This window comes from Terrapene carolina, unplaced genomic scaffold, assembly GCF_002925995.2.
Source record: "Terrapene carolina triunguis isolate 2854851 unplaced genomic scaffold, T_m_triunguis-2.0 Scaffold66, whole genome shotgun sequence".
In the NCBI taxonomy this organism is placed as follows: domain Eukaryota; kingdom Metazoa; phylum Chordata; order Testudines; family Emydidae; genus Terrapene; species Terrapene triunguis.
In genome coordinates this window covers 54,953,598-54,979,888 of record NW_020664417.1, presented here as the reverse complement: position 1 = coordinate 54,979,888, position 26,291 = coordinate 54,953,598, and the positions used below count along the sequence as shown (strand labels likewise).

Here is a 26,291-nt window from a genome sequence, read left to right as displayed (position 1 = left end):
CCCCTGAGCAAAAAAGTTGCAGCGCTATAAAGTGCCAGTGTAGACAAGTCCTTAGATACTGATCCTGCAAACAATTATGCATGTGGAGGGCTCCCATGCATACACGTTTGCAGGATTGGGGCTTTAGTGAATGGATACTGGAGCAAAAACGTGGATAGGCCTAGCTCATGACATTTGCAAGGTTACATTTCAAACAAAGTTTACATATCAGAGGGGTAGCCGTGTTAGTCTGAATCTGTAAAAAGCAACAGAGGGTCCTGTGGCACCTTTAAGACTAACAGAAGTATTGGGAGCATAAGCTTTCGTGGGTAAGAACCTCACTTATTCAGATTTACGTAGTTTACATAGGTATTAATGGCTTAAGGTAAGAAAGAAAAGGATTCTTTTAACAACATAATTCTTTTGGAGTGTTGTAGATAGCTGAAAACTGATCTTATGATTTTTTAAAAATATCCTGTTACTAATTAATACATGGTAAATTGTTAAAACTGGAAGAACTTTACTATGGATGCTGTTGATTAGTTTGGCCTTTCAATTAGAGTTGGATTTCAGACAAGTGATTTCCATCAAATTTTAGAATTTGTTTGGGGAGAGGTCTTTGCTATCTAGTATAGTTCTGGCTCTTCAGAGTACTCCCATTGACTCATAAGTAGCAAGCACTAGGTGTGGTGCTAGGTGTTTTGTAGGATGAAGACCTTATTTGCAAGGTCTTTGAAGCAGGGATCTGTGCAAACTGTGAAGCCATGTATTTCTGTGCTCCAGGGGTTCTACGCTTGAGTTTTTGAGTCTCTCTCTCTCTCTCTCTCCAGGGCTCTGTTGAACTTGCACAGCGTAGGTCCTAAACACTACTGTAAAATACCCATAACCAACCACTTGATGTTTTACTTCCCTTCATAGTTTCAATTTTGTCACTTGTTTGTTTGTGGTTTTGCTTGCTGTCTGTGTTGCTTTATTACTTTTTTTTACTCTTCTATGTGTGTGCAGTATTAATCAAATTAAGAGTTGACATCCCAGAGAAATTGCATAAGCCTAAGTGAATGCCTTTTACTCTCCTTTCTAATATCAGAAAATATTGTATTAATATTTGCGATGAGAGCATGACTATTTCTAGTTGACTCCTAGATTTGTTTAGCATCTAAACTAAAGCTGAGCTATGTCTGCAGATAATATGCATGCAAGAGGGATAGTTTTGTGTACTGCAAAAGTCTGTAGCATGCTAGTGTTTTGGCAGATGCTTCATTTTTTGAGAGCAGCTTTCCCTGAAAATTTCGTGGTCTATGGTAGGAGTAGGTTATTAAATTGGGCCTCTGGTGCATATTTTTTATCATCGTCATCACTCCCATAATCGCATTGGTCGTTGGGGCATCATCATTGATGAGCAATCAGCCAATTGTCTCCACCCCTGGTGATTGTGTGTCAGTGCTCGAGTCTCCGCAAAGTCCATTCCTGTCCACTCTTTTATGTTGTCAATCCATCTCTGCTTCTGTCTGCCTCTTCTTCTCTTCCCCTGTACTGTCACCATATGATGAGCATATTTTTTATGCTTTTACTTAATGCCCATGACTTTGTTTTATTTATGTAGCCGTTTTCAGTATGCCACATTTTGGTGTGTTTACTAGCTTGAGTTGTTAGAAAGGATGATAAAATACATGTACTCGAAGGGCAGTGTTAATTTTCTTTTTATTTGATTTCATATTAAATAAACATCTTAAGCGGTGCACCTTGTTAATTATCCCTTGTTTTAATAGTCTTCCTTCTTCTTCCATACCTATGAACTGTTTAAAAATATATATTATATCTATGTTTGTTGTTTGTACTGGTGCACATCTGCACATTACCTTGATATTAGTGCTGCACATAACAAAATTCATTCTGCACATGGATGGAAAAAATTAGTGGGAACATTGGATACCACTACCCTGTATGGAGTTTGATTACGTCTACACTCACCGCAACCTAGGCTCTTTAGTTGTATCAGCCATACAAGAAAAGTTGAGGTTGAACAAAAATACATAGAAGGACAAAGACCCCAAATGCCTCAGCCTGTTTGGGAGAAAATTGTATTCCTTGGCTTTGCTAAAAATGATGGTGGATAATTGCCAGGCACTGCTGGCCAAATATGACTGGTTGACACTCTTCTCTGCAAAGCTGCTTCATGACAGCAGAGAATAGCTTAAGGCTATAATTAGATAGGTCTATGGCCATCACAGTGACCATGCACAATGTATCGTGACTTCAAGTTTTGGACATTCTGAGAGAGGTGTAGGTCATGATTGAAGACTTGCCTTCTGAGGACTCAGAGCTGTTTAGGGAGAAGACAGTGGTATGCCCATGCTGAAGGACTCCAGAGATACTCTACATGCTCTAGGGACTTATACCCCTTCTCTGTAATTCAAACAGTAGCATCTCCAGCTACTGCCCAGACACAGTGCACACTATCTTACCACCACCACTACGATGCAATATCATGCCAAAAAGAGCCCAAGATATGAGATTGCCAGCATTTCTCTTCCTCGGCAATGCACATTGCTTCTTCGACACATGAACAGATTTGATGACGTGTTTGAGAGCTGCAGCAGACTCAGTCCAGAGAGCACAACTTTCAGAAACCCCTTCATTCCTTTACACTGAGCACAAGTTGTCTTGATATCAGACACACGGGGGTTTAGGCCTGGTCTGCGTTACAAAGATTTGCCAGCATAGATGTGTTGGCTAGGAGTGTGGAGAAAAAAAATCATACCCCTTCTGACAGCTGTGTCAGCTAAATCCATGGTGTAGCTGCAACTATGCCAACAGGAGAGTGCTTCTGTCGGTTTAGCTAATGTCATTAAGGGATGTGGTGTAGCTATGCCAGCAGAATTTCTCCTTCTGCTGGCTTATGCAGCATCTACACTAGGGGACTCTGCAAGCATAGCTATACTGGCCCAGCCTCTGTAGCAGTAGTTCTCAACCTTATTTACCTTTGTGGGTTGCATATGCAGCTCTCTATGTGTTACTGGGCCTCATCTACACAATATATATATTACCTGTATGGTCCTGAGGATGTCACATGGGCTGCAGCTGTGTGCTGATTGGGCTGCAAATGGCCCGTGGGCCACATGTTGAGAACCACTGCTCAAAGCTCTAGGGCCAACCTGCCTTACCCATTCTTTTACAGAGAAAAGGTGGTGATGAAGCCACATCCCAAAGTCATCCCAAAGATGGTTTTGGAAATCTACATGAACCAGTCCATCATCATACCTGTCTTCTCTCTTGGCATTGAATGCAGTTTTGTGAAGAAGAAGCTGCATAGTTTCAACGTCTCCAGAGTCTTGCTCTGTAACCTCAACAGGACTGCTTTTCTGTCCCTGCCTCCTTGTGGCCATATTTAACACCTTGAAAGGTCAAGCTATCTCTTTGCAGAGAATCTCGAAGTGGATCACACTGCATTTTCACCTCCTATCAATTGGCTGGTGAGTCGCTCCCTCCAAACGTCAAGGCACATTCCACCAGGGCACAGGCAGCATTGTTGGCCTGCTTCAGAAATGTCCCAGTCTGAGATCTGCAAGGCAACTACATTGAGTAACCTCCCGACTTTTGTTAAACGTTATGCACTTGACATGGCAGCTTGGGAGAGCAATCCTTCAGTGTGTTTTATACAGTTGGAACGCCTGACTCCCACTGTCCAGGGAGGATACTTATTGCCAGTTACCTACAATGGGATTCATATTGACATAGGCTGAAAGATAGAGTGGTTGCTTACCTTACAGTAACTGTGGTTCTTTGAGATATTCTACTCATTGGGGATCCCATGACCCGCCCTCCATCCCCACTTTTCAGAGTCCTCAGCAACACAGATTTTGAATTGCAAGGAAACTGTGGGAGCATGGTATTGCCTCCATTCCTCCCCCCATTTTGCTCTTGTGTGAGAGCATGAGGAGGCATACGGTGCATGTGTTGCCCTAACGGACACTCTTAATCAAACAAAAAAAGTACTCGCATCTACAGTGAGATACACACTGACAACATCATCTCCCAAACCCCTCATCTTCCCCCTCCCATAAAAACGCTAGTTACTTTAGTGTAACTAACTGTTCTATTTTAGCACTTGTGATGCTTTCCTGTGTCACCAGTAATAGAAATTCATGATACTCTTGTTTTGGTGCTGAACAAATACAGTAAAGATAGAGACACTTCAAGTTTTTCTATATTTCTCTACCCAGAGGCCTAAGCCCTCTTCTAGAGAGTTTCTGTTTAGGAGGCAGCGAAGTTAGTTGTGTCCTTGGCTGTGGACTTTCTGCAGAAATTGCCATTATTGTGTGTATTGTTACAAGGGCAGTTCAGGAACTGAACTGAGACCACCAACTCTGTTAGGAGTGCTAGTGATAATGCAGGATTCAGGCCTGTATATTCACATGAGATAGAATTTTGGGTCTTGTTTGCCTGTTTTATTTTTGATTCATCCATATCCTTACTAATATGTGTGAACAAAGGCCCTGTGTGTTGCTTCTGCCTAGCCAGATGGATTTGATAGTATAATGGGAACAGATAAGAACAGTTAAAGTGTTACTGGGGATGGTGGGAGTGTATTAGATGAGCATACGCTGGAAGGCTGGCTGGCTCCTCTCTCAAGCCAAGGTCAAGCCGCCCATTAGGAGGGGAAAGGAGGCTTGGTGGGGAGGCATAAGACACACTAAGAGCCGAAGAAAAGCCTGGCCTTGGTCAATGCACAACCTCACTCCATATCCCGCCCATGGGATACAAAAGAGGTGGGACGAAGACCCCAGACTCATGACCATCCAAAATGGAACATGACCATAAGTTGTAAGAGGTGGGACCACGGGCATACATTGCAGGTATATATGGGGCTGCTAGGAAACAGGGACACAGGCAAAGACTCTGCGGTGTCAGAGCTGAGAACAGGGACATACGTAAACGCTCTGTGGCATCAGAGCTGGGAATGGAATTTAGCTAGTGGACCACAAGCTAAATATGAGTCAACAGTGTGATGCTGTTGCAAAAAAAGCAAACATGATTCTGGGATGTATTAACAGGTGTGTTGTGAGCAAGACCCGAGAAGTCATTCTTCCACTCTATTCTGCTCTGGTTAGGCCTCAGCTGGAGTATTGTGTCCAGTTCTGGGCACCGCATTTCAAGAAAGATGTGGAGAAATTGGAGAGGGTCCAGAGAAGAGCAACAAGAATGATTAAAGGTCTTGAGAACATGACCTATGAAGGAAGGCTGAAAGAATTGGGTTTGTTTAGTTTGGAAAAGAGAAGACTGAGAGGGGACATGATAGCAATTTTCAGGTATCTAAAAGGGTGTCATAAGGAGGAGGGAGAAAACTTGTTCACCTTAGCCTCTAAGGATAGAACAAGAAGCAATGGGCTTAAACTGCAGCAAGGGAGGTCTAGGTTGGACATTAGGAAAAAGTTCCTAACTGTCAGGGTGGTTAAACACTGGAATAAATTGCCTAGGGAGGTTGTGAAATCTCCATCTGTGGAGATATTTAAGAGTAGGTTAGATAAATGTCTCTCAGGGATGGTCTAGACAGTATTTAGTCCTGCCATGTGGGCAGGGGACTGGACTCAATGACCTCTTGAGGTCCCTTCCAGTCCTAGAATCTATGAATCTATGGAACACTTGGAAACAGACTCTGCCAGTGTGTAGAGCAGGGGTCGGCAACCTTTCAGAAGTGGTGTGCCGAGTCTTCATTTATTCACTCTAATTTAAGGTTTCGCATGCCAGTAATACATTTTAGCGTTTTTAGAAGGTCTCTTTCTATAAGTCTATAATATATAACTAAACTATTGTTGTATGTAAAGTAAATAAGGTTTTTATAATGTTTAAGAAACTTCATTTAAAATTAAATTAAAATGCAGAGCCCCCCAGACCGGTGGCCAGGACCCCGGCAGTGTGAGTGCCACTGAAAATCAGCTCGCGTGCCTCCTTCGGCATGCGTGCCATAGGTTGCCTACCCCTGGTGTAGAGCTATGGATATGCTTGCTTGAAACTAACCCCAATAAATATTGCATTGCCTGCCCTTCGGATTTCTGGTCTTCTGCTTTCTGTCTGTGTGACAAGAACCAGGGTGGGCATAGGCACCGCTTCCTCCGGGCCCATGGGGTGCTTGACCCCCCCTCTCCGTCCCAGGTCCCGCCTCTACCCGCCCGCTTCCCCCCAAGCCTCCACCCGCATCTTTCTGCCCCTGCTCTGCCCCAGGCCCCATTCCATCCCTTCTCCCAACTCCCCTCCCCGCCCCACCTCTTCCCACCCATTTCTGCCCCCTCCCCTGAGCATGCCCCATCACCGCTCCTCCGCCTTCCTCCCAGAGCCTCCTGCACACCCCACTGATCGCAGGAGGCAGTAAGTGCTGGGAGGGAGGGGGAGGAGTTGATTTGTGGGGGCTGCCGGTGGGCGGGAGGCACTTGAGGGGGAGGAGCTGGCTGCCAGTGGTTTCTAAGCACCCGCTAATTTTTTTCCGTGGGTGCTCAGCCCTGGAGTTTCCATGGAGTCGGCACCTGTGGGTGTGAAGGGAAAGCCCTCTAACAAACTCACATAGCATTTGGTTACCCTGCAGGTTTTTTTGGTGGTCACTTATCAGCCTGAGCTGGATTTTAAACCAATGATCTGTAGATGAAGGTCTGAAGAGCTCATTACAGTTCCTTGAGCCATCTAGTCAATGTTGCTGAAAAAGTTCCAAACTTTGAAAGAGCAAGCTTTATTTGTACATTCAATATTTCTGATATTTAGTTTTATGGTACTTATTTACACAACTGCTTAACAGAATAAGTGGATATCTGCGGGCAAGATGTTAAGTAAAATGCTAAAGATTAAGTAGGGCTTCTGATTTGAGATTTTAACTGGTAAACACCAATAAAACACACGATTCTGGAAGAGAAAAGAAAACAAACTGGTGTTTATGCAGTAAGCCTGGAAATGGTTACTTGTGTCTAAGGGCTTGTCTACATGGATCAGTAGTGCACGCTGTCAGAGAGTGATTTCTAAAGCGCACTCATATGTTGCGCATTAACTGGTCTGTGTAGCCCCTGTTGATGTGCATTAAAACTTCCCTAGTGTGCTTTAATGTAGTGCTGGTTGAAACCGTACTATGTTAAAGTGTGCTAAAGAACATTACAGAGAGATTACTCATTACAGTATATACTATTATAATGACTAATGCGTATAATATACATTACTCATTACAGTATATACAGTTTTTTGGACATCTACATAAAGCTCAAAAATTTCCAAAAAATAGACTCCCCCAAAATGAAATTACCGTAATAAACCCTGAAAAACAGAAGCCCTAAGATTTAAACTATCCATATTAGGAAAATGATATTGCATTTGTATTGGCTAACTGTATCTTGACTACAAAGCTGTTTTCTTAAATGTAAATTACTTATTTATTTTCTCCATTTTTAGCATGTATAGAAAATATGATTCGACTAGAATAAAGACAGAGGAAGAAGTCTTTTCAAGTAAGAGATGCTTAGAATGGTTCTATGAGTATGCAGGTAAGCTGATATGTACCAATGCCTAATCCTGACAACGGTCTAAATTTGTATTGAAATTTAAAGACATTATTAAATGAGATTTTTCCTAGAAATTTAAATGTGAATACAGAGGTTTCTTGGTAAAGCAAAGAGTTTAAAAAAGAATCCTTGAATAAAAAAGAATCCTGTTTATAGACAGATGCGAAAGAACTCAAGATGTGCCAGTGTCGGAAAGAATAATTAGCACACTGAAGACAATATTTTCCCCAAACAAGAAACATTTCAAATGCAGATAATATATCACTATTTTGGTTTTAAGTTACACACAATTACAAATAAATTAGTAACTGTACATTAAACAAAATCAAGCTTTAATTGTGGTTTATTGCTAAAATCTATACCAGAATTTATTGCTAATATCTGTACATTAAATTATGTTTCCAACTGAAGTTTGTTTAACTCATTGTTTTAGAGCTCTGGCCCCTTACCATTGAGAAGTGTAGACACCTGCTGGCATGGGCCCCATTTTAAAAGGGGAAGGAGGTTAGCCATATTTAGTTTGTCACTTCTAAATCTGATTCCAATTCTAAGCAGAAAATGGAACTGATTCCTGAGATCACATTTCCCCAAGGAGTCTTTCCTTAGAATTATTTTTCATCACTAAGCATGAGGGTATATTTTAGCCTCGTTCTCACTATTGTATATTGAACAGGACTTGACTTGGCAATTTTTTCTAGGACCACCTATTATGATATACTTCATCGTCTGACAACATACAGGCAGTGACCTGCTATTTTTGCTGTATAATACACAAAACTCTCCTAAAGGAAGCTATTTGCAATGGGAGAAAATAATTCTATAGTACAGTACTGCAAAGAACACTGAAGGGGAAACTGAATAGCTGGTAGATAGAGAAATGGGGACCTTGGGCAGTTTCTCTGAAAGCATACCTAGAACTTTAGGTAGTAAATTACGTAGTCTTCTTTTTGCAGCTGCTGGTTTGGATGCATAATATTAAATATTCTCATCTCCATTCCTTTTTGGCATCTGTACAGCTAATAAATTACCACTTAATTTTTGATGGTGATGCTATTAAAGCAAAACATGATTTATAGGAACCAAACTAGTCTGAGGTCTTTGTGTCTGGCAGGTTGGGAGAAGAGAGACAGACGAGAGAGAGAGAGAGAAAGGCAGGCACCCTATTGCCAGATTCTGTGCCTTTCTTGATGGCTGTTTGGATTTTCTATTCTTGTTCTGACTACTGGAATAACTCATTCTTGGCAAGAGTTCAGTAGAAAGAAGGATGAGCGGATGGCAGTGTGTGAAAGAACTTTGGTTTTCCACTTGCTGCATCTGCAAAGGTGCTAAGAAGAAGGCAGGGAGGAGGGGGTATAGTTTTGTTCATGGTGTTATAACACTCCTAGATAACAAATTTTCAAATGAGGATCTTGTATGTTTACTTCATAGGTTTTTCTCTTTTACACAAACCCACTGTTGATACTGCCCTTTTCCTAATGTGACTTTCCCTTAAAAAATAGCAGAAATCTTTTTTAACTGTTGTATGTTTTGAGGTGGCTGAATTGTGGGGGAGGGGGATAATGGGAAGATAGAGAAAGAAAGGTGGGAAAGGTGTATAATTAAAAGCCTGTTACTTCTAAATTGAAGGCTGAATATTTAAGACTGATATAAGATTGACTATAACACAATAGTGAAGGATCAGCTGCTGTTCTCATTATAAAACCTTGTTTTTTCAAGCCTGTTTGACTATTACTTGTATATGCCTCTAGTAGTTTTCACAAAAATCACATTGCATCACGTATTGCAGAGATTGTGAAGTAGAGTCTTGATTTGATTGCTGCTCTTCTTGCTGTTATATTTTCTGAAGCCTGTTTACATAGCAATTACTTTGCAGGGTTTTATGGGGGGGTTGTGTATGTGAAGTCTCCATAATGTGATGTGAAATGGTATTGTTGCAATGCGAATAAAAATGGGCATGAGAATCTTATTTCAGATTTTTTTTAAATGACCCAGAGAAGATAGTTACTGTTAATATAAAGAAGTAAATTGTGCATTAGGTTCTGGGGGTGTCAATCCCATACAAGTATAATATATATTTGTTAGCTGTATTCTCTGCTTTTAAAAAAACTTATTGCATTCCAATAAAACTAAGATTTATTGTCTGCTTACTATTAAGATAACTTTTAAACCAATTTGTTTCCTGGCTTGAGCCTTTAGAAAGTTCCAATAACCACTGTGTTCAGTTCACCCAGTATAGCAGCACTTTGGTACTGAGCCAGTTTCAGAAGTCTTTGTCCTGCAGTACCTTCCTTATTCACTTTTCACAATTGCTGCAATTACTGGGTACCGTGGTACAAGTTAAAAAAGAAATGAAGGCTAGTGTTGATATTTTCTTTCTCTCTTCTTACGCCTTGCCAGAGGTGTAAACTTTTAGCGTAGTTTAATATCTTCTTGTAAAGGGTAAATATTTGTGTATGTCAAAAAGAAAACTGAATTCTACAGAAGTTCAGCTTATGTTGCATGAACACTTCTCTTTTACAGCAGTGATGTGCTTTCAGTAAATTTTAATTTAAATAACAATATTGTGAAATGTCATTTGACTGCAGGGACTGATGACGTTGTAGGTCCTGAAGGCATGGAGAAATTTTGTGAAGATATCGGAGTTGAACCAGAAAATGTAAGTTTATGCTTTTCCCAAAATATGCTTAAGACACCAAAGTTAGCCTGGCTTGTATCTCTTAATCTTTTATCATCCAAGTTTGAAACATTTTGAAATGGAAAATTGAAGAAACCATTGTTAAATGGAGAAGCATAAACCAGGCAGGTTTATTTTGTTGCTTTGGCATGGCACACCTTAAAATCACTTGCCTTCACTGAAAATGGGTAAATTAACCTCTGAAAGCTCAAACCTTCCAAAAAGTTAGTGTTTATTTTAATTGAAACTATCCTAGAGTTTTAATTTAGAAATGAATTGGGTATGCACATTATTGGGCTCATATATTTGTTTCATAGTTCTGAGGGGGGAAATATTGTCCTGTTTGAAAATTTGCTAATCTCATCCACCTGATTTTGAAACACAAGTGATACAGAAAACATGTATATCTTACAGTCAGGAATGTCTTGTGAATCAGAAAAGACCTTTTAAAATTCATACATATTACACCTGTCATGTACAAGAAAACAGGACAGTCTGGCTTCTTGACTTGACTTTTGTGGGATTTTTAAAGCATTAAATCTGGCTAGATAAAATTATAATTTTGTACTAAGAGATTTGTGTGAAATACAAGACACAACTCAATTTTGTAGTGTAATAACTCACTAAATCCTTGTGGTTCATGGTGGGACTCAACTTTTGAGCTCTTGGGAAAATATTATTGTAATTGTAATTAGCAACAGAGTCTTTAACTGCATTAATAGCTTTTAGAAAAGGCTTTAATGTCTGATCTTCCTTCCAGTCTGTTTCCCAGGGACAGTTGCCCTGCACTTTATCCAAATGTATCTCAAAAGTGGTGTCTGAGTTCCTGAACTAAATCTCCTGGTATTTTTTTTCCAAACCTTCTTTCTCACCTGGGGAATCTAAGCTTCATACCAGAGATCTCAAAAAGGTCTTGAGTTTTTGTTTGGACAGGACTAAGCTACTTAGGAATTAGTCTATGTTTTTTGTATCTTTTGACATTCATTTCAAAGAGTGCCGTTTTCACTCAGCATCTATGGGTAGGCCTACACTTCAAGCTGGAAGGTCTCAATTTCAGCTCAAGGAGACATACCTGTGGTAGATCTGATAGAGCTTGTGTACTAAAATTAGAATGTAGCTGGGTCCTGCAGGCGGCAGGAGGGGCTAAATAACTTAGCTCAAAGGGCAAGCATATCCTAAATGGATTAGACTGTGTACTCAGATTTGTTATATGCTACCTAGGGTGACAGTACCTGAAGTTCTTAGGGCTAAGGCAGCAGCAGCTGCAGCCTTGAAATATTTCCATTTTGAAAATCTGTAGGACTGATTTAGACATTTGCTTGACACTACTCTCTAGATTTGGTATCTAGATTTCATGCATGTTGTAGAAGAACAATTCTGCAATCTTTGTTTAATTAGAATTTACCAGCCCATGTTCCTGTGGTGCATGGTAGACTCCCCCAAGTGGGAGTATGCAGTGACCACCATAAAGAAAAATAGTAGATTAGCAGTAACTATGATTTTTGAGGATGTTGGCTCTGCATAGTTGTGTTACCAGTACACTATTCTTCAAAGCTCTTCCCTCATGAGACCCTCGGATTAAGTGGAAGGAGTTGGGGTCACATGGCCCTTTTATATAGCCTTTAGCTCCAAATGTTTCATGTGTGAGGGCATTTGGTTGAGCCACAGCTGTAGTGTTTAATAAGCTTTCTGAAGTTTTGCAACACTTGGGAGGCACAATCCACAAGTGAGATACACAGAGGTAATGCTCTCTTGAAGAACCATAATAACTGACAAACTTTATATTCACAGGAGAGCCTTTATGCTGTAATAAATCCTACCTACAGCTAGGTAAAGGAGAGTTTCAATCACCTTAAATTACTTCAAAGTTGGAGTCAAGAGTTGGACCACTCTTTATGTAAATAGTCATTGCTGTTTGTATTACAGCAGAGTTTTAGGATATGTCTACACTGTGATAAAAGACCTGCGACACAGCCTCGGCTGATCCAGATCAGCTGGCTTGGGCTATAAAGTTGCAGTATAGACTTTGAGGATAGGGCTGGAGCCTGGACTCTGAGACCTCACTAGAGGGGAGGATCTCAGAGCCTGGGCTGCCTATGCCCGAACATCTACACTGCAGTTTTATAGCCCCGTAGCCCAAGCCAGCTGACCTGGGCTCTGAGACTCAGCTCTTCTTGTTTTTTATAGCAGTGTTGTCGTACCCTTTAGGGCCCAGTCATGCTAGATGCTGTACAGACAGTTCCTGCTCCAAAGCTTAAAGATGTAGTTTGGTGGGCTTTGTACATAGGCTTAACAAATTGAAAGGTAGGGTAGAAAGGGTAATTTAATACAGAAGTGTTTCTGAATAAATGAGCAGTGTACTCAATTTGTAGAACTTTATAAAAAAATATTTTAATTTTTCAGTAGTAGGAGTTTCAACATCCTGCCTGTTTCACTCATATTTGAATGGCTCTTACTCTAAACTGAATAAAAGGATTTGGCAAGCAAATAGTAATAACTGTTCAAGAAATCTGTTGTCCCCCTCCATCCTAATATTGTCTCTTTTTTAAATAGGTAGTTATGCTTGTTCTAGCTTGGAAATTGGATGCACAAAACATGGGTTATTTCACATTGCAAGAATGGTTAAAAGGAATGACATCGCTGCAGTAAGTGTCTTTTAAAAGGTTCTAAGTCCTAATTTTGCTGCTGTTAATGTAATAATGTCAAATAATTTTTTGTCCAAAAAGACGTGTTGGTTTAGCACACAAAGTGGAAGACTCTGCTCTGGAGAACTAGACATAAATGTTTATTCTTGACTATCTACAGCAAGCATGGCTCACTTGCAGACGTCTTTAAAACAATGTGTTCTTGCAGTTATGCTGCGCATACTTTGCTGACTTATGGCTCATGGCTTAAACTGTCTGCACATTGGGCAAAATGCTCATGTGAAGAGGGGGGGTTAATATGTTCCAGACTGAAGGAACAAGTCATCTGTAATCAGGCACTCTTTTGCCTCAGCCCACTCCAAATAAGACTTCAAACTCTTCAAGTCTTAACCAAAATCACCTCTCCTTGAAGTTGCTTTATTCATACAACGCTGAATCTCAAACATAGTGACTGTTCTGGATTCTAGTCTGTTCACACAAATTATTCCCACATGCAGACTACTTGCAAGGATTCTCAGTCACTCCTTGACATTCTTGGTTCCTTACAGTACCTACTTCCAAATGCATTTCTGTAGGAAACCCTTCAGCCAAGCTTCCTCCCCAGGCTTTTTTCCTCTTGGGGCTTCTCTTGGCAAGTCTGGTTTATCACACACCCCAGATATGTTTCTGTCATTTTAGAGTGGACCAGTCTGTTCAAGCCCCAAAGTTTCAAAATCAATGTGGATGTGTTAGGCCATATTGCCAGGCTGTTACAGCATGCAGGGTTTAACACATGAGTAGTAATAGGCATCTTCAGTCTCGTGAGACCATGCATATGCGCCCCTGAGAGGTAAAGAATTTACTCAATTGGTTTTATGGCAGCTGTGGCCGAAGAGACCCACTCGAGAGAAACAATCTCTGATGCATCTCTCACATTTAAAGGTGATGTTTTGATCCTTTGGGCTCTGCCTTCTGTGAGTTCTTTTCTCCTTAGCTAAGCTGGACTGCTTCCTCTCGTAACTGTGAGACCTTTGTTAAGATCTTGTTTCCAAAAGCTGCAGTCCTGAGTGTAATCTTCCCAGTTATCCACATCCATGTCCATTTCTTTGAGGTCTCGCACATGTCCTTGAAACACAATTGTGGGCGTCCTTTGGGTCTTTTTCCAGATGCCAGTTCGCCGTAAAGGATGACCTTTGGGCTGCGCTCATCATTCATTTAGCACACATGCCCTAGCCAGCAAAGACGTCTGTGTTTGCATGCTGGGTATGCTGGTTTGTTTGAGCACCTCAGTGTTGGTGACTCTGTCTCTCCAGGAGATTCCAAAGATTCAATGAAGGCAATTCATATGAAAGCCCTAGAGCCTCTTTTCGTGATGAGAGTATAAGGTCCATGCCTCGCTCCCATACAAAAGTGTGCTGATAACACATGCACAATACACACAGAACTTTGTGTGTTCTGTCAGTTTATTGTTTTGCCATATCCACTTGCTCAAGTCTAGACATTGTTGTGGTGGCTTTTCCAGTACGGATGTTGTTGAGTTCCATTTCAAGTGAAACGTTGACTGGGATAGTGGACCCCAGGTACGTGAACTTGTTCATCACTTCAAGTTCATAGTTGTTGATCTTGATGGAGGGTGCTTCTTCAACTCCTTGGCACACTATTTTAGTCTTTTTTAGGCTTATGGTAAGCCCGAAGTCTTGGCAGACTTTGGAAAAACTGTTCATGAGGTTTTGGAGATAGGCTTCTGGGTGGGTGGTCATTGCTGCGTCGTCAGCAAAGAGGAGGTGTTGGATGAAGACCTCCCGAGTCTTGGTTTTAGATCTGAGTCTTTCAAGATTGAACAGCTTTTCATCAGATCTTGTGTGCAAGTAGATTCCCTCAGTTGAGGATCCCAAAGCTTGTTTCAGTAGCAAGGAGAAGAAGATCCCAAACAGAGTTGGGGCAAATACACAACCTTGCTTAACCCCACTATGAATCTGGGAAGCCTCAGAGACTAAGCAGTCATATTGGACTGTGCCATACATGTTTTCATGGAAGGACCGAATCATGGTTTGGGGGGCATCCAAGCTTTTCTAGAAGCACAAATAGTCCGCTTCTACTGACAAGGTCAAAAGCCTTTGTGAGATCGATGAAGGCTTTGTAAAGGGGCCTTTTTTTTTCTCTGCATTTCTCTTGTAGTTGTCTCAGCGAGAAGATCATATCAGTAATAGACTTTTTGGCTCTCAAGCCACACTGTGATTCAGGATAGATTTTTGTCTATAAATAACTGTCAAATAACTGCAATATTGTGATAGTAGTCAAAGCCTTGTAAGGACAGGAAAATTGCAGTGGTGTAACTTAAATCAGTTTTTAAATTGGTGCAAACCCTGTGCAGATGCTTTTACTTCAGTATGACTGGCTTATTTAGGTTTAACTTAAACCTGCTCCCAATCAACTTAAACTTAAAAAAAAAAAACCCTACTCTTAAACCAAGATAAGTGTATCCACACGGGTTTGCACCAGTTTAAAGAAATCAATTTCCATTCACATGTTAGGTTAAACTGGTGCAATGTTCTTGTGTAGATAAGCCCACTGATGTGTATTTAACTTTCATGGAGGAAGCATATAGAGGTGGGGGAATGAAGACAAAACTAAGGATATTTGGGATATCTTTTTCTAAAAGTTCAGATGAAAATCTAGTGTTGGATTATTAAAATCTTTTCTTTTTTGTAGATGTGATGCAACAGAGAAACTGAGAAATTCCTTGGATTACTTGAGATCCTTATTAAATGAGCCTACAAATTTTAAGCTAATTTATAGATATGCATTTGATTTTGCACGGGTGAGTAGTTCAGGACTCAGTCTGACTTTTATTTTTATTGCTTTCTGTGGGTTCCCTTTCACATACAACAGCTACAAGTCTGGGACTAGTTGTTCTCAGGATGCCAAGTAAGATTGCTTCCAACGCACACAAATCTTCACTCTTTAAAGTTGACTTTGTGTGTTTCCAGATACTATGTATGTCAAATATCAGCATTGCAGAGGGAAAAAAGTGGGGGGTGAAGGACAAGTCCAGTGGCTAGTGTTCATTTTGGATGCGGTAGATTACAGGTTCTATCCCCTGCTTCACCAAAGACTTCATGTATGATTTTGGACAAGTCAATTGGGCCCGGATTCTGTGCCTATTGAAGTAAATGACAGTTTCCATTGACTTCAGTCACTTAGGATCAGTGTCCTGGTCTCTATGCCTTAGTTCCCCATCTGTAAATAGGAATAGTACAGTAGAACCCCGTTTAACCAAGCCTCTATTATCTGGCTTTCCATATTAATCAAACCACCAGCTACCTGAGGCTGACAGCGGGAGTCTTGGGCTGTCAACCCAAGCCCCACCGCCCATTCTCCGTTTTATCTGGATTTTTGGTTATCCGATCTGGCCCCAGTCTCAATTAGATTGGATAATTGGGGTTCCATTGAACTTCCCTACCTCACAGGGATTTTGTGGGGATAAATACATTAACGATTGTGAGGCACTTAGATACCAGGGTAATGAGTACCTAAGATAGACAGATATGTTGCATATGATTGGGTTAAACCAGTGGTTCTCAAACTTTTGTACTGGTGACCCCTTTCACATAACAAGCCTCTGAGTGTGACACCCCCCACCCTTATAAATTAAAAACACTTTAAAATATATTTTAAACACCATTAGAAATGCTGGAGGCAAAGCGGGGTTTGGGGTGGAGGCTGACAGCTCGTGACCCCCCATGTAATAACCTCGCAACCCCCTGAGGGGTCCCAACCCCCAGTTTGAGAACCCCTGGGTTAAACTGTAACTTACTGATTCACACACCAGTCCTTAAAAACTTGCACACTTATCTGAGAAAATGTCTTGAAGGCTTTTAGAGAGTCTTCACCTATCTTATTTAGTATAGCAGTTGACAGCTATATTGGTTAAAAAAAATCTGATAAAATACTTGTATTTCAAAAGAAATTCATAATTGCTGTTTCTGAACCTGTGCCTGTTAGTGACTATCTTGCAGAAAAGTCAGACATTTGTGACACTGAGCAATAACGGAGTCCAAAATAAGTTATTTAAACTGTTAAAGCAGGCTGAGAGCTGCTCTTCAACCAGGAAAAAAACCCTAATCTTTAAATGTACAAAGTCTAATAGTAACATTCGTTACACTCACAGGAATATCAGTGTCCCCAGTGATACTCTTCATAAGGTTGATACAAGACTTAGGAATGCCAGTTATTTTTCTTCTCTAATGTTTTCTGTACGCTTATCATCATGGAACTCCTCAATTGTTCTATTCAACAAAATGGGCTACAGCTTTTCTTTAACACTTAAATGAAGAGGAGGTACGGTGTCATCACAATGAACTTTAAAAGCAGAATGATGCCAAGTCCGTTACAGTACATGAAGGAGGGGAGAGAACATGTGACAAAAACGTCCAGCGTAAAGCCAGAATTTCCTTCACTGAGCCACATATTGATCTTTGTCAAGACAAGCATTAGATTTTTTTCTCTTAAAACCACACACCCACCACACAACCCAACAACCTGATGTGGCAAAAGCTGGCTGTGATATAAATACTGATTCATAACTCTTTCAGAAGATTGTGAATTGTGTTCTCAATACATGTTAGATAGGCATCCTGATCTGATTTCACTCTTCCAAATACAAAATCTGCACTGGTAATACTGTGTTTAGTATCAGGACTCATAATTGATGGAATGCTATTCTCACTCAAAAACGTAGATCAAGTAACTTGGAACTCCTCAGATATAAAGCTGGTTTGGAATTTTTTTGACACATTTTTTCCATCAGAAAATGCTGACTTGACAAAACCAAACTTTTTGCATAAATATGTCTGCGTTTATTCATTGGACCACAAAAGGAGAGTGACTGTATAGCCAGTTGACTCTGAACAAAATATAGTGGTTGTTCTTTCAAAAGTTTACAACTGAACATTGACTTAATGTAGCTTTGAAACTTCTGTGCAGAAGAAAAATGCTGCTTTTAACTATCTTAATTTAAATGAAACAAGCACAGAAACAGTTTCCATATCTTGTCAAATCTTTTTTTTAATGTAATTTTCTAGTAGTTTACATTTAACACAGTACTGTACTGTATTTGTCTTTTTTTGGGGGGGGGGGGGGGGGGGGAGGGGGGTTGTTTGCTGCTGCCTGATTGTGTACTTTCGTTCCAAATGAGGTGTCTGGTTGACCAGTCAGTTCGTAACTCTGGTGTGCATAACTCTGAGGTTCTACTGTATATCCATTCCTCAAAAACATCTCCAGAAAAAGTAACCGCAAAATATCTGTATAAAACAAAGGACAAAGTAGTGAAAAACAGCACGAGAAGAAAGGAGAGGAGGTACATGGATAACATCGCCAAAGAAACTGAAGTGGCTGCTGAAAGAGGAAATATTAAAACACGTTATCAACTCAGCAAAGTTCTTACTGGCAAATTTTCACCAGCCAGAGGGCTTATTAAGAATATACAAGAAAGGACCTTAAAAGAAAAAGAAATGAGAGCAATTGGCCAGGCACTTTCAAGAGGTGCTAAACAGATGAACAACACAAGAAACTATTGACTTTGATAAAGAAATTAAGCATCCAGTGTAACGCTGCCTGCAGTGACTCAAGAACATGAGTACCAACTTCAAGGCAAACTGTTAGAATGCAGGGCACAAACCCCAAATTGGTTGTGAGTTCTATAATTAGATTTCACCAACCAGCTATCAAGTGAACTCCTCAGACACTATAACAGCCTTAACAAGGAGTCACAGACAGTCCCTTTGGGTACTCGGATCTAGCTCGACATCTAGGGTAGCATACCTTTGTGATAGATGATCCCTTACACCAAAAATCACAGCAATATTCAGGTTACTCCCAGCCCCAAAGGACCAGGCACTTACACCAGGTCAACTGCACCTTAGATATCACACCAAAGACAATGCTTGTAACCAATCCTACAATGACTATATAAAAAATTATGAAATAGGTAAAGGAAACAAGAGAGTTATTTACAAATTAAAGCAGGTAAACCTATATACACAAATGAGTTACAGTTTTAAGTTTCAAAAAAATAATAGAAGCTTCTATAATAAGCAGGCTCTATATGTCCTTTAGGGCTGACCCGGGCTCAGCAGCTGAGGATCTCTTGCTTATTCCTGGAAACACGTAGCCAGCCCAGAGTCCGAGTATCATATAGATAATCAGTTACTTCGTGTTAGGGGTTTTGTTCTCTTCTTCTCATATCCTCGGAGCTGCAAACACAGCTGATGGGAGGAGTCCATTTGCATTACTCATCTGCACAGGGAGGAAAGCAGAACAAAAGTCTTTTGTCCTCTTGTTGATGGTACGTAGGGAAATTCCGGTTGCAATGTCCCACAATAGATCATATGATATTGAGGGAACTTTCCTTTTGGGAAGGGTGTAACATCTTCTCTTGAATATCAGCCCTTCATGCTAATTAATGTCTCTCTCCTGTCTGGTCATTTACAGAGTCACAGGAGCTCACAATGTAACCGTTCAAATATTGCCTTACAGCATGGGATACAGATGTTATAAGTGAGATTAATGCATGTAGAACTCAGAAACATCCAATAAAATCTAAACACTAAATAAATACATTCTTAGAATTCTAATACTTGTTTTAATAATTCTAACAAACAGGTGACCCAGACTGATCCCAGCTATGTATTTGTCAGTGTTCAGTTGAGACATGGGGACGTTGACCTGAGCTGGCACCTGGTCTGCCAGGAGCACACTCAGAATTAGAGATAACATCTCATGGCACAAAATGAAAGACAAAATAAAAAATGTAAAATCTGAGGAAGCTACAGGCGAAGACCAGGTCTTCCAGGAAATGTTGAAAACTTGCGATAATGACCATTGATAGAATCACCCAACTTGTCAATATTATAATCAAAATATCAGAGAGGTGACCTAAGCAACTGCAATAACAGGAAAGTGCCCTTTAGCAAAATATACTGGGACTTTCAACACAGAAATGCTCTGCACTGCTACTAAGCCTAAACTCTGAAATTTAACCAAATTTAATGAATCAGAAGAGAGAGAACTCTGAATTACATAGGCATAAATGCATCTTAAATTGGTGTTGTAAACACTTGTTTGTCACTGAAAAGTGTTTCTGCAATATCATCTTAAGCAGTATAAAGGAGGTGGTTGAAGCAAAGCTAAGGCAAGAGCAGGCTGATTTTCCACCCAGAAGACCATGTGTCGACCAGATTTTCACTCTTAAGTGGCTGCTGCCTTCCAGAAAGTTCTGAAATTGTACCCCAAGAGTGGCTGCTTCATCTACAGTAGGGATCCTTGAACTACAGTTAGTATGAAAAGTAACTGGTCTTTCTGTAGCATGGCCAATAACGGTAAAGAAACAGAGTTTTCATTGGGAAGTCTTACCTTGTTGTATATGTTAAAACAATACAGTGCTTAATATACAGGTTGCCTGCAATTTAGCAGTAGTTTTCATGATGTGCCAAGAGTGAACAGTGGTGCAAATGAGTAATATTGAGATAACATTTTAACTTTGTTTCTTCCCTTCCAACAGGAAAAGGACCAGCGCAGCCTAGACATAAATACTGCCAAGTGCATGTTAGGACTTCTATTGGGAAAAACGTGGCCTCTTTTTCCAGTATTCCACCAGTTCCTAGAGGTATACAACAAAGTTTCAGTTTGAAACAGATTCACGTTTTACTTGTTTTTTCTCTGAAATATTAATATTTTAATGATGTTAGTACTAGTAGACTACTGAAATACGACTCAGTGCTTATTTTCAAAATTGTCATTTTGTAAATTCATAACACTTAAAATGCAGTGTCCAAGCCCTAAAACTACACCTTCCATTGGTTTAGAGCTTCAATCATTATCCTTTATTGCATTTGAGTTCTATTAAAAACCTGCAAATTTGAAGTGATTTCTTTCACATTGTAAACTCCAACTTTGTTTTAGTAACTTACACTTCTTATCTTAAACAGCAATCAAAATACAAAGTTATCAACAAGGACCAATGGTGTAATGTGCTAGAATTCAGCAGAACAATTAACCTTGACCTCAGTAATTATGATGAAGATGGAGCATGTAAGTATTCCTTCGGTTTTCTCCATATGCCCCTACTCCTGCAGCCCCTCTTCCAAGATTTATGTAAAATATAATTATTTGATATCTCCCTACAGGGCCAGTATTGTTGGATGAATTTGTGGAGTGGTATAAAGGGAAACAGATGACATAGGAGTTTACTATGCACAGCCGCTCAAGAGTCACTGTTACCACAGTTGTCAACCATTAGCCATAAACTGCTGTTTGTATCAAAGCGCATGCTGCTTTTCTTGCACTGTATCCCTTTTGCAGGGAACTTTTGGTGTTTGCTATTTAACAGGCCAGCTATGCTTGCTGTGTAGCATTGTTCTCTTTGAAGGCTGCTTTGCATTTTGTATTTACACTACAGATTGGTGAGCTTGCCAGCATCCTCACTGTGATTATGTGTATATTGCTGTCTAAATTTTGTATATGTGTATAAAAAAGCTTCACCTAGGGATTATTTCTGGAGAAATGTATTGTAAAAATAATTTTGTGGCATATTTCTAGTCACCTTCAGTGAACATGTAACTTCTAGTTTTTGTTTTTCATTCGGTCTCAAATGTAGCGTTTCAGAAAACAAAATTAAGTCTGTTTGAACATAGTTATCATGAGGAGGAACTGTTGGCAGTTCTAATTTTACTGTTTAAGATGCCAATTTTTGAGACAAGGAGAGGTGCATTATGATTTTCTTCACAGGCATATGTCAAACATCACTTTTGTTTAGTAAGAAGTATTGATGTATTTTTTAATTATTATTATTATTATTAAAATTGTAATAGTTGTACATGCCACAGATGATTTCCACTTGGAGAAGAAAGTCCTGGCTTTTTAATGTCAAAACTGCAGTAGTTTGAATATAGGTACAAGTGAACAAATTAAAGTACCTTTTAAAAATGGGTTTTAGACTTTTGTAAATTGCCTTTGGCATATTCCTTTTATTTTTGGTGTACCAAGACTGTTCGAACTATGTTGCTACAAAGTGAAATTTAAACTTTTTATCTAAAATTAGTGTTTAGCTGCGGAATTAAGGCTCATTATTCCCAGCCAACAGTTAAACCTATGTTTAGTTTTTGTTTGTAACTTTAGTTAGTTTTTCCCATGCTATAATTTTGTGTTTCTAAGTAAGTAAAAATTATATTGAATAGTGAAAGCTTAAGTACTTTCATGCTGGGGATTGGATTTTCCTGGCCAAATGTCCATTGCAGGCAATGGGCACATTAAACACCAGCATTAAGGAGTTAAATATACAATACCATTAGTAAGGGCCACTTCTTAATTTCATTAATTTGATTATTTGTATAGGAAAGTTTTAGCCATTTATTTGAGGAAAATGAGTGACTGGGATGTGTTTTAAGCTCTGTATTTTGTCATGTCATCTTGGACTTCCGTTTCATAAAATAACATCAGTATTAATTTTTTTTAAATAGATTGTCATAGTTTCTGGTGCTATTAAACTTATACTTTGGTCCCTAAGGATTTGTGAACATGGTCCCAAAATGGTATATTTTAACAAAGTCAGCCACTGAATATTTTGGAATAAAGCAGTAACATTACTTCGCTGCAGAAATATTTTTAAAGGTATTAGCAGTTTTGAAACCTTTCTAGATTGTGATCCAAAAAAGTACTTCATGTTGAATGTGAAATTTTCAGCTGTACTGAAGGCCCTATTCTGCTCTTACTAAAGTCACTGATAAAACTCCTGTTCACTTCAGTGTGTGCAGAATTAAGCCTAGTTGACCAAAAGCATCCTAATCTTGCTGCTCTGGACCAGAGTCACAGTTCCTTTGCTATTAGTGGTCATTTTGTGTTTAAACTTGTTTTTTCCCTAATTCAGTCACCTAAGACAAAAGTTACGTATGTATATCCAGTATATGTGCATATACAAAATCTATAATCATGTTATGGTAAAATGCATATACTGCCTTCCCCCACCATGTTTTGTCATGGGATTAAAAAACAAATAGAAATCTTAAAATTTCATAGTGACAAAGCATACATAATTGTCGCCTGTTTGTAAGCTGTTACGTTATAACATGATTTACGTGTTTGATGCCAGTTTGCACAAGTCAGTAATTAAATGGTGTGTGGTATTTAATGTTTACAATAAGTCTCTTATTAAAACACGTGTTTTAATAAGACTTCTAATGTAAATGTATATATTACAGTGAGTATAGCCATAGGGAAAATATCTGTGGAGCTACTGGTTTAGTTCTTTTAAAAAGTAAACTTGGAAGCAATATAGCTTGTAAAATTAGGCTAAATAGTGGTTGCTAGAAAACTAGGTAAAACCCTATAAGTGTTCTTACATGTTAGGCTAGTTACAATTCCAGACAAGTTTTTAGCACAGTGGCACAGTTAAAATACAAGATTTGTTGCATAATTAATTTTATATGTCATGAATAATCTGGCTTCCAATAATGGAGGCAGAAGCCAAAGAAACTTGTAATCATTATACATTATTACTGTCATAATCAGGGTCAACAGAAATCTGTTCAGATCACCCAGATGATTTTGCAGATTTAACTGTGTTTAACGGAATCTAAAATTTAATTAACCCCTCCCCTCACACATGCACTTTTTACGGTTACTTGTGCTGGGTAAATTGATATAGTGCTCTTATTTGCTTTGCATACAGTTCATGGGGAGCAGGGCCCAAGGAACTGGTTTGAATGTGAAACAGGTTAATAGTGACTGAAAATACATACTTTTTCATCTGCTTCCAGTTTCCTATATGAGTCTCCGGTGAGTTTCTAATAGGTGTCCTCTTAAATCAAATCACTAATATATCTGCAGATAATTTTCACTTTTGTTGGCATTTACAGTGTAGAGGCCAAAAAAAGAAATGGACCCAAGACTGAACTAAGCCTATCCATGTTGACTAGTTAATGTATGGAAACTTGCACTCCTGTTGCTTGAGATGTATCTGGTCTGTGGATAAACAGAAGACTTCATGGCTTTCAGTGATAAATCTCAAAAGCACTACCCTTCTTTTAAAAAAAAAAAAAAAAAAAAACAGTGGGAACTCCCTAAACAGTTCACTTTGCTTTTTGTTCTGTACACTTTTCTTTAAATGTAATGAAATGACTGGCACTTCAGCTTATTCCTTGTTTTGCGGAGAAGATACACAAAATTTGCCAGCTTCTTCGCCTCGAAGCAAAATCTGAGACATAGATCATTGTGGCAAAGTGTTGCAAGTTCTGTACGTTTTTCTGATGTAAAATAATTGTGTAGTTGAGGTTTAATGATCTGTGTGTTAACTTCATTTGGTATTCAAGAGAAATGAGACAGTGAGTTGGTTAGTGAGGAAATTAGTACCCAGATACTACAGTGTTTGGCATCCTATAAATACTTAAGATCGATAGATGATGGGATTTGTTAGGGTTCCTTATTTAATAGATTTTAAGGATAATATTAATTACAGGAAAACGTAACAATATCAAATTTACACATATGATTCCTTCTATTGCCAAATAGACTAAAACAATCTAATACTAACAGACAGGAACTTGCTCCATTTAATCCTATGTATTACCTTTATTGCCTAGTTTAGATCAACCTCCCCCTTTCTTTCTTTAAGCAAGTCTATTCAAGAAAGTGGCAACTCCAGTTTTCAGTCTAAACAACCTATTTTAATATTTTTTAAACTACAATACAAATTTGGAATGAATGCATGTAGTGTATTTTAACCCTTTAATCATTAAGTTTTTGACTTCTTTTCATAGAGAACTGTAGTTTTCCCTGTTACATCACAAACTCATTGTTTCATTATTTCATCACAGATGTGCCTAGTGCAATCAGTTAGTGAGACCTGGCATGGGGCTACTGACTTAATGTTCTGCAGCCTTGTTTTTGGAGGGGTAGAAGTATACCTCAGTTTTGCTAGGATTTTTCCAGATTTCTGTTGGCCCTTGGTCACAAGCCTAACAAATTGTTAAATACTCTTGAAGTTTATACAGACAGCTTTAAAAGTTAGCTTGTGCCCCTCATTTTAATTATAACTGCTAAAATACCTCTTATAAGCCTTATACTTTCTCCTTTCATATTGTTGTATAAGTGTATAGACTCCATCCACCCAACTAAACTGTAGGTTGTCTGTAAATGAGACCAAAATGTGGGTTGATTTTGTGTTATCACAAAATAATTTCTACTGACACTGCTGTTACAGGAACAGCAGTTAACCTATAACTGTGAATGCTTTTATGTCTTAGGTATTTGCATCTTATATGAGGTGTGCTAAAGTCCTGTGACTCTCAACCTGACTAAAGAACTGTTATGCCACCTTACCTGAGTTCAGCTGATTGGTTTTTAGGTTTTGCTGGAGTTAATGTAAAATGATATCCCACAAATAAACGGTATTTGTGTTGGTTTCAGAAACTGACTTCAGATTTTTCTGTGGCTCATGTTTCAAATATTCACTCATCTGAACTTGCCACACAAGGTGTTGGTCTAGAACTGCTACTTAAATTCATCCTAGCTGAGTTTAATTTCTGTTTACAACACCGAATTAAGATGCATTTATGCCTATGTAATTCAGAGTTCTTTCTCTTCTGATTCATTAAATTGGGTTAAATTTCAGTGTTTAGGCTTAGTAGCAGTGCAGAGCATTTCTGTGTTGAAAGTCCCAGTATAATTTGCTAAAGGGCACTTGTGCAATCTTATTATTTTTAATACTGTTCATATAAAGGCAAATCGATTTAAAAAGGATATACTGCTATGCTAGAATATACTGTATGCTTCAAAAGATATGTAAGGGGCTAGTGTAATGCGAACGTTTTTTTTTTATGCAGAGACAGTTTCTCCAAGCTCATCTGTTCAAGAGGAACTGCACAGTGAATATCTTTCGAAACTGGTCATTTCTTAAATCACACATTATTCATGGAAAGTCCATAAATGATTTTAGGGTAACATTGGAAGAAGGGGTTGTTCAAGTAAGCTTAAATTTATTCCTGGGGGAATTCTGCACCACGACACAGGTGCAGAATTCATGTCTCCCGCAGGTTCCTCCACCCCTCCTCAAGAAAAGACATTCTGCTGGAGGGACGCTACAATTACACCTTTTGCCCATCAGGGGCTGCTGCGGCACCAAAAGGGAAGCCAGCCAGCTCTGGTCCAGAATAGCCAGCCACGGAAAGGGAGGGGGCAGTGGCTGTGTTCCTCACAGCACCCTGCCCATGGGGCCAGGTGAGGAGGCACAGGATATAGGGTGGGGGGGACAGAGTGGGGCACATGATGCTGCAGGGGGTCACATAGACTGGGTTTCAGAAGGCTAGTGGGGGGACGAAAGACTGGGGTGAGGGCAGAGGAGCTAGTGGGGTGACAGAATTGAGCCAGGGCTGAATGGGAGTGGGGGTGCAGGGCCATATGGAGATGGGGGAGAGGGTGCAG

General features: G+C 39.5%; 1 protein-coding gene across 2 annotated transcripts in view; it reads left to right on the top strand.

Moving 5' to 3' along the window:
* The window catches only part of DCUN1D4 (defective in cullin neddylation 1 domain containing 4), a 71,293-nt gene extending 45,248 nt beyond the window's left edge, over positions 1–26,045 (top strand). For both annotated transcript variants that reach the window (XM_024216219.2, XM_024216224.2), the window contains 7 exons: positions 7,408–7,499; positions 10,103–10,173; positions 12,745–12,836; positions 15,528–15,636; positions 20,377–20,481; positions 20,804–20,906; positions 21,002–26,045. In XM_024216219.2, the coding sequence (XP_024071987.1) occupies positions 7,408–7,499; positions 10,103–10,173; positions 12,745–12,836; positions 15,528–15,636; positions 20,377–20,481; positions 20,804–20,906; positions 21,002–21,057 (628 nt within the window). In that variant the 3' untranslated portion in view covers positions 21,058–26,045. The remainder of the gene's footprint in view (positions 1–7,407; positions 7,500–10,102; positions 10,174–12,744; positions 12,837–15,527; positions 15,637–20,376; positions 20,482–20,803; positions 20,907–21,001) is intronic.
* Positions 26,046–26,291: the final 246 nt, after the last annotated feature.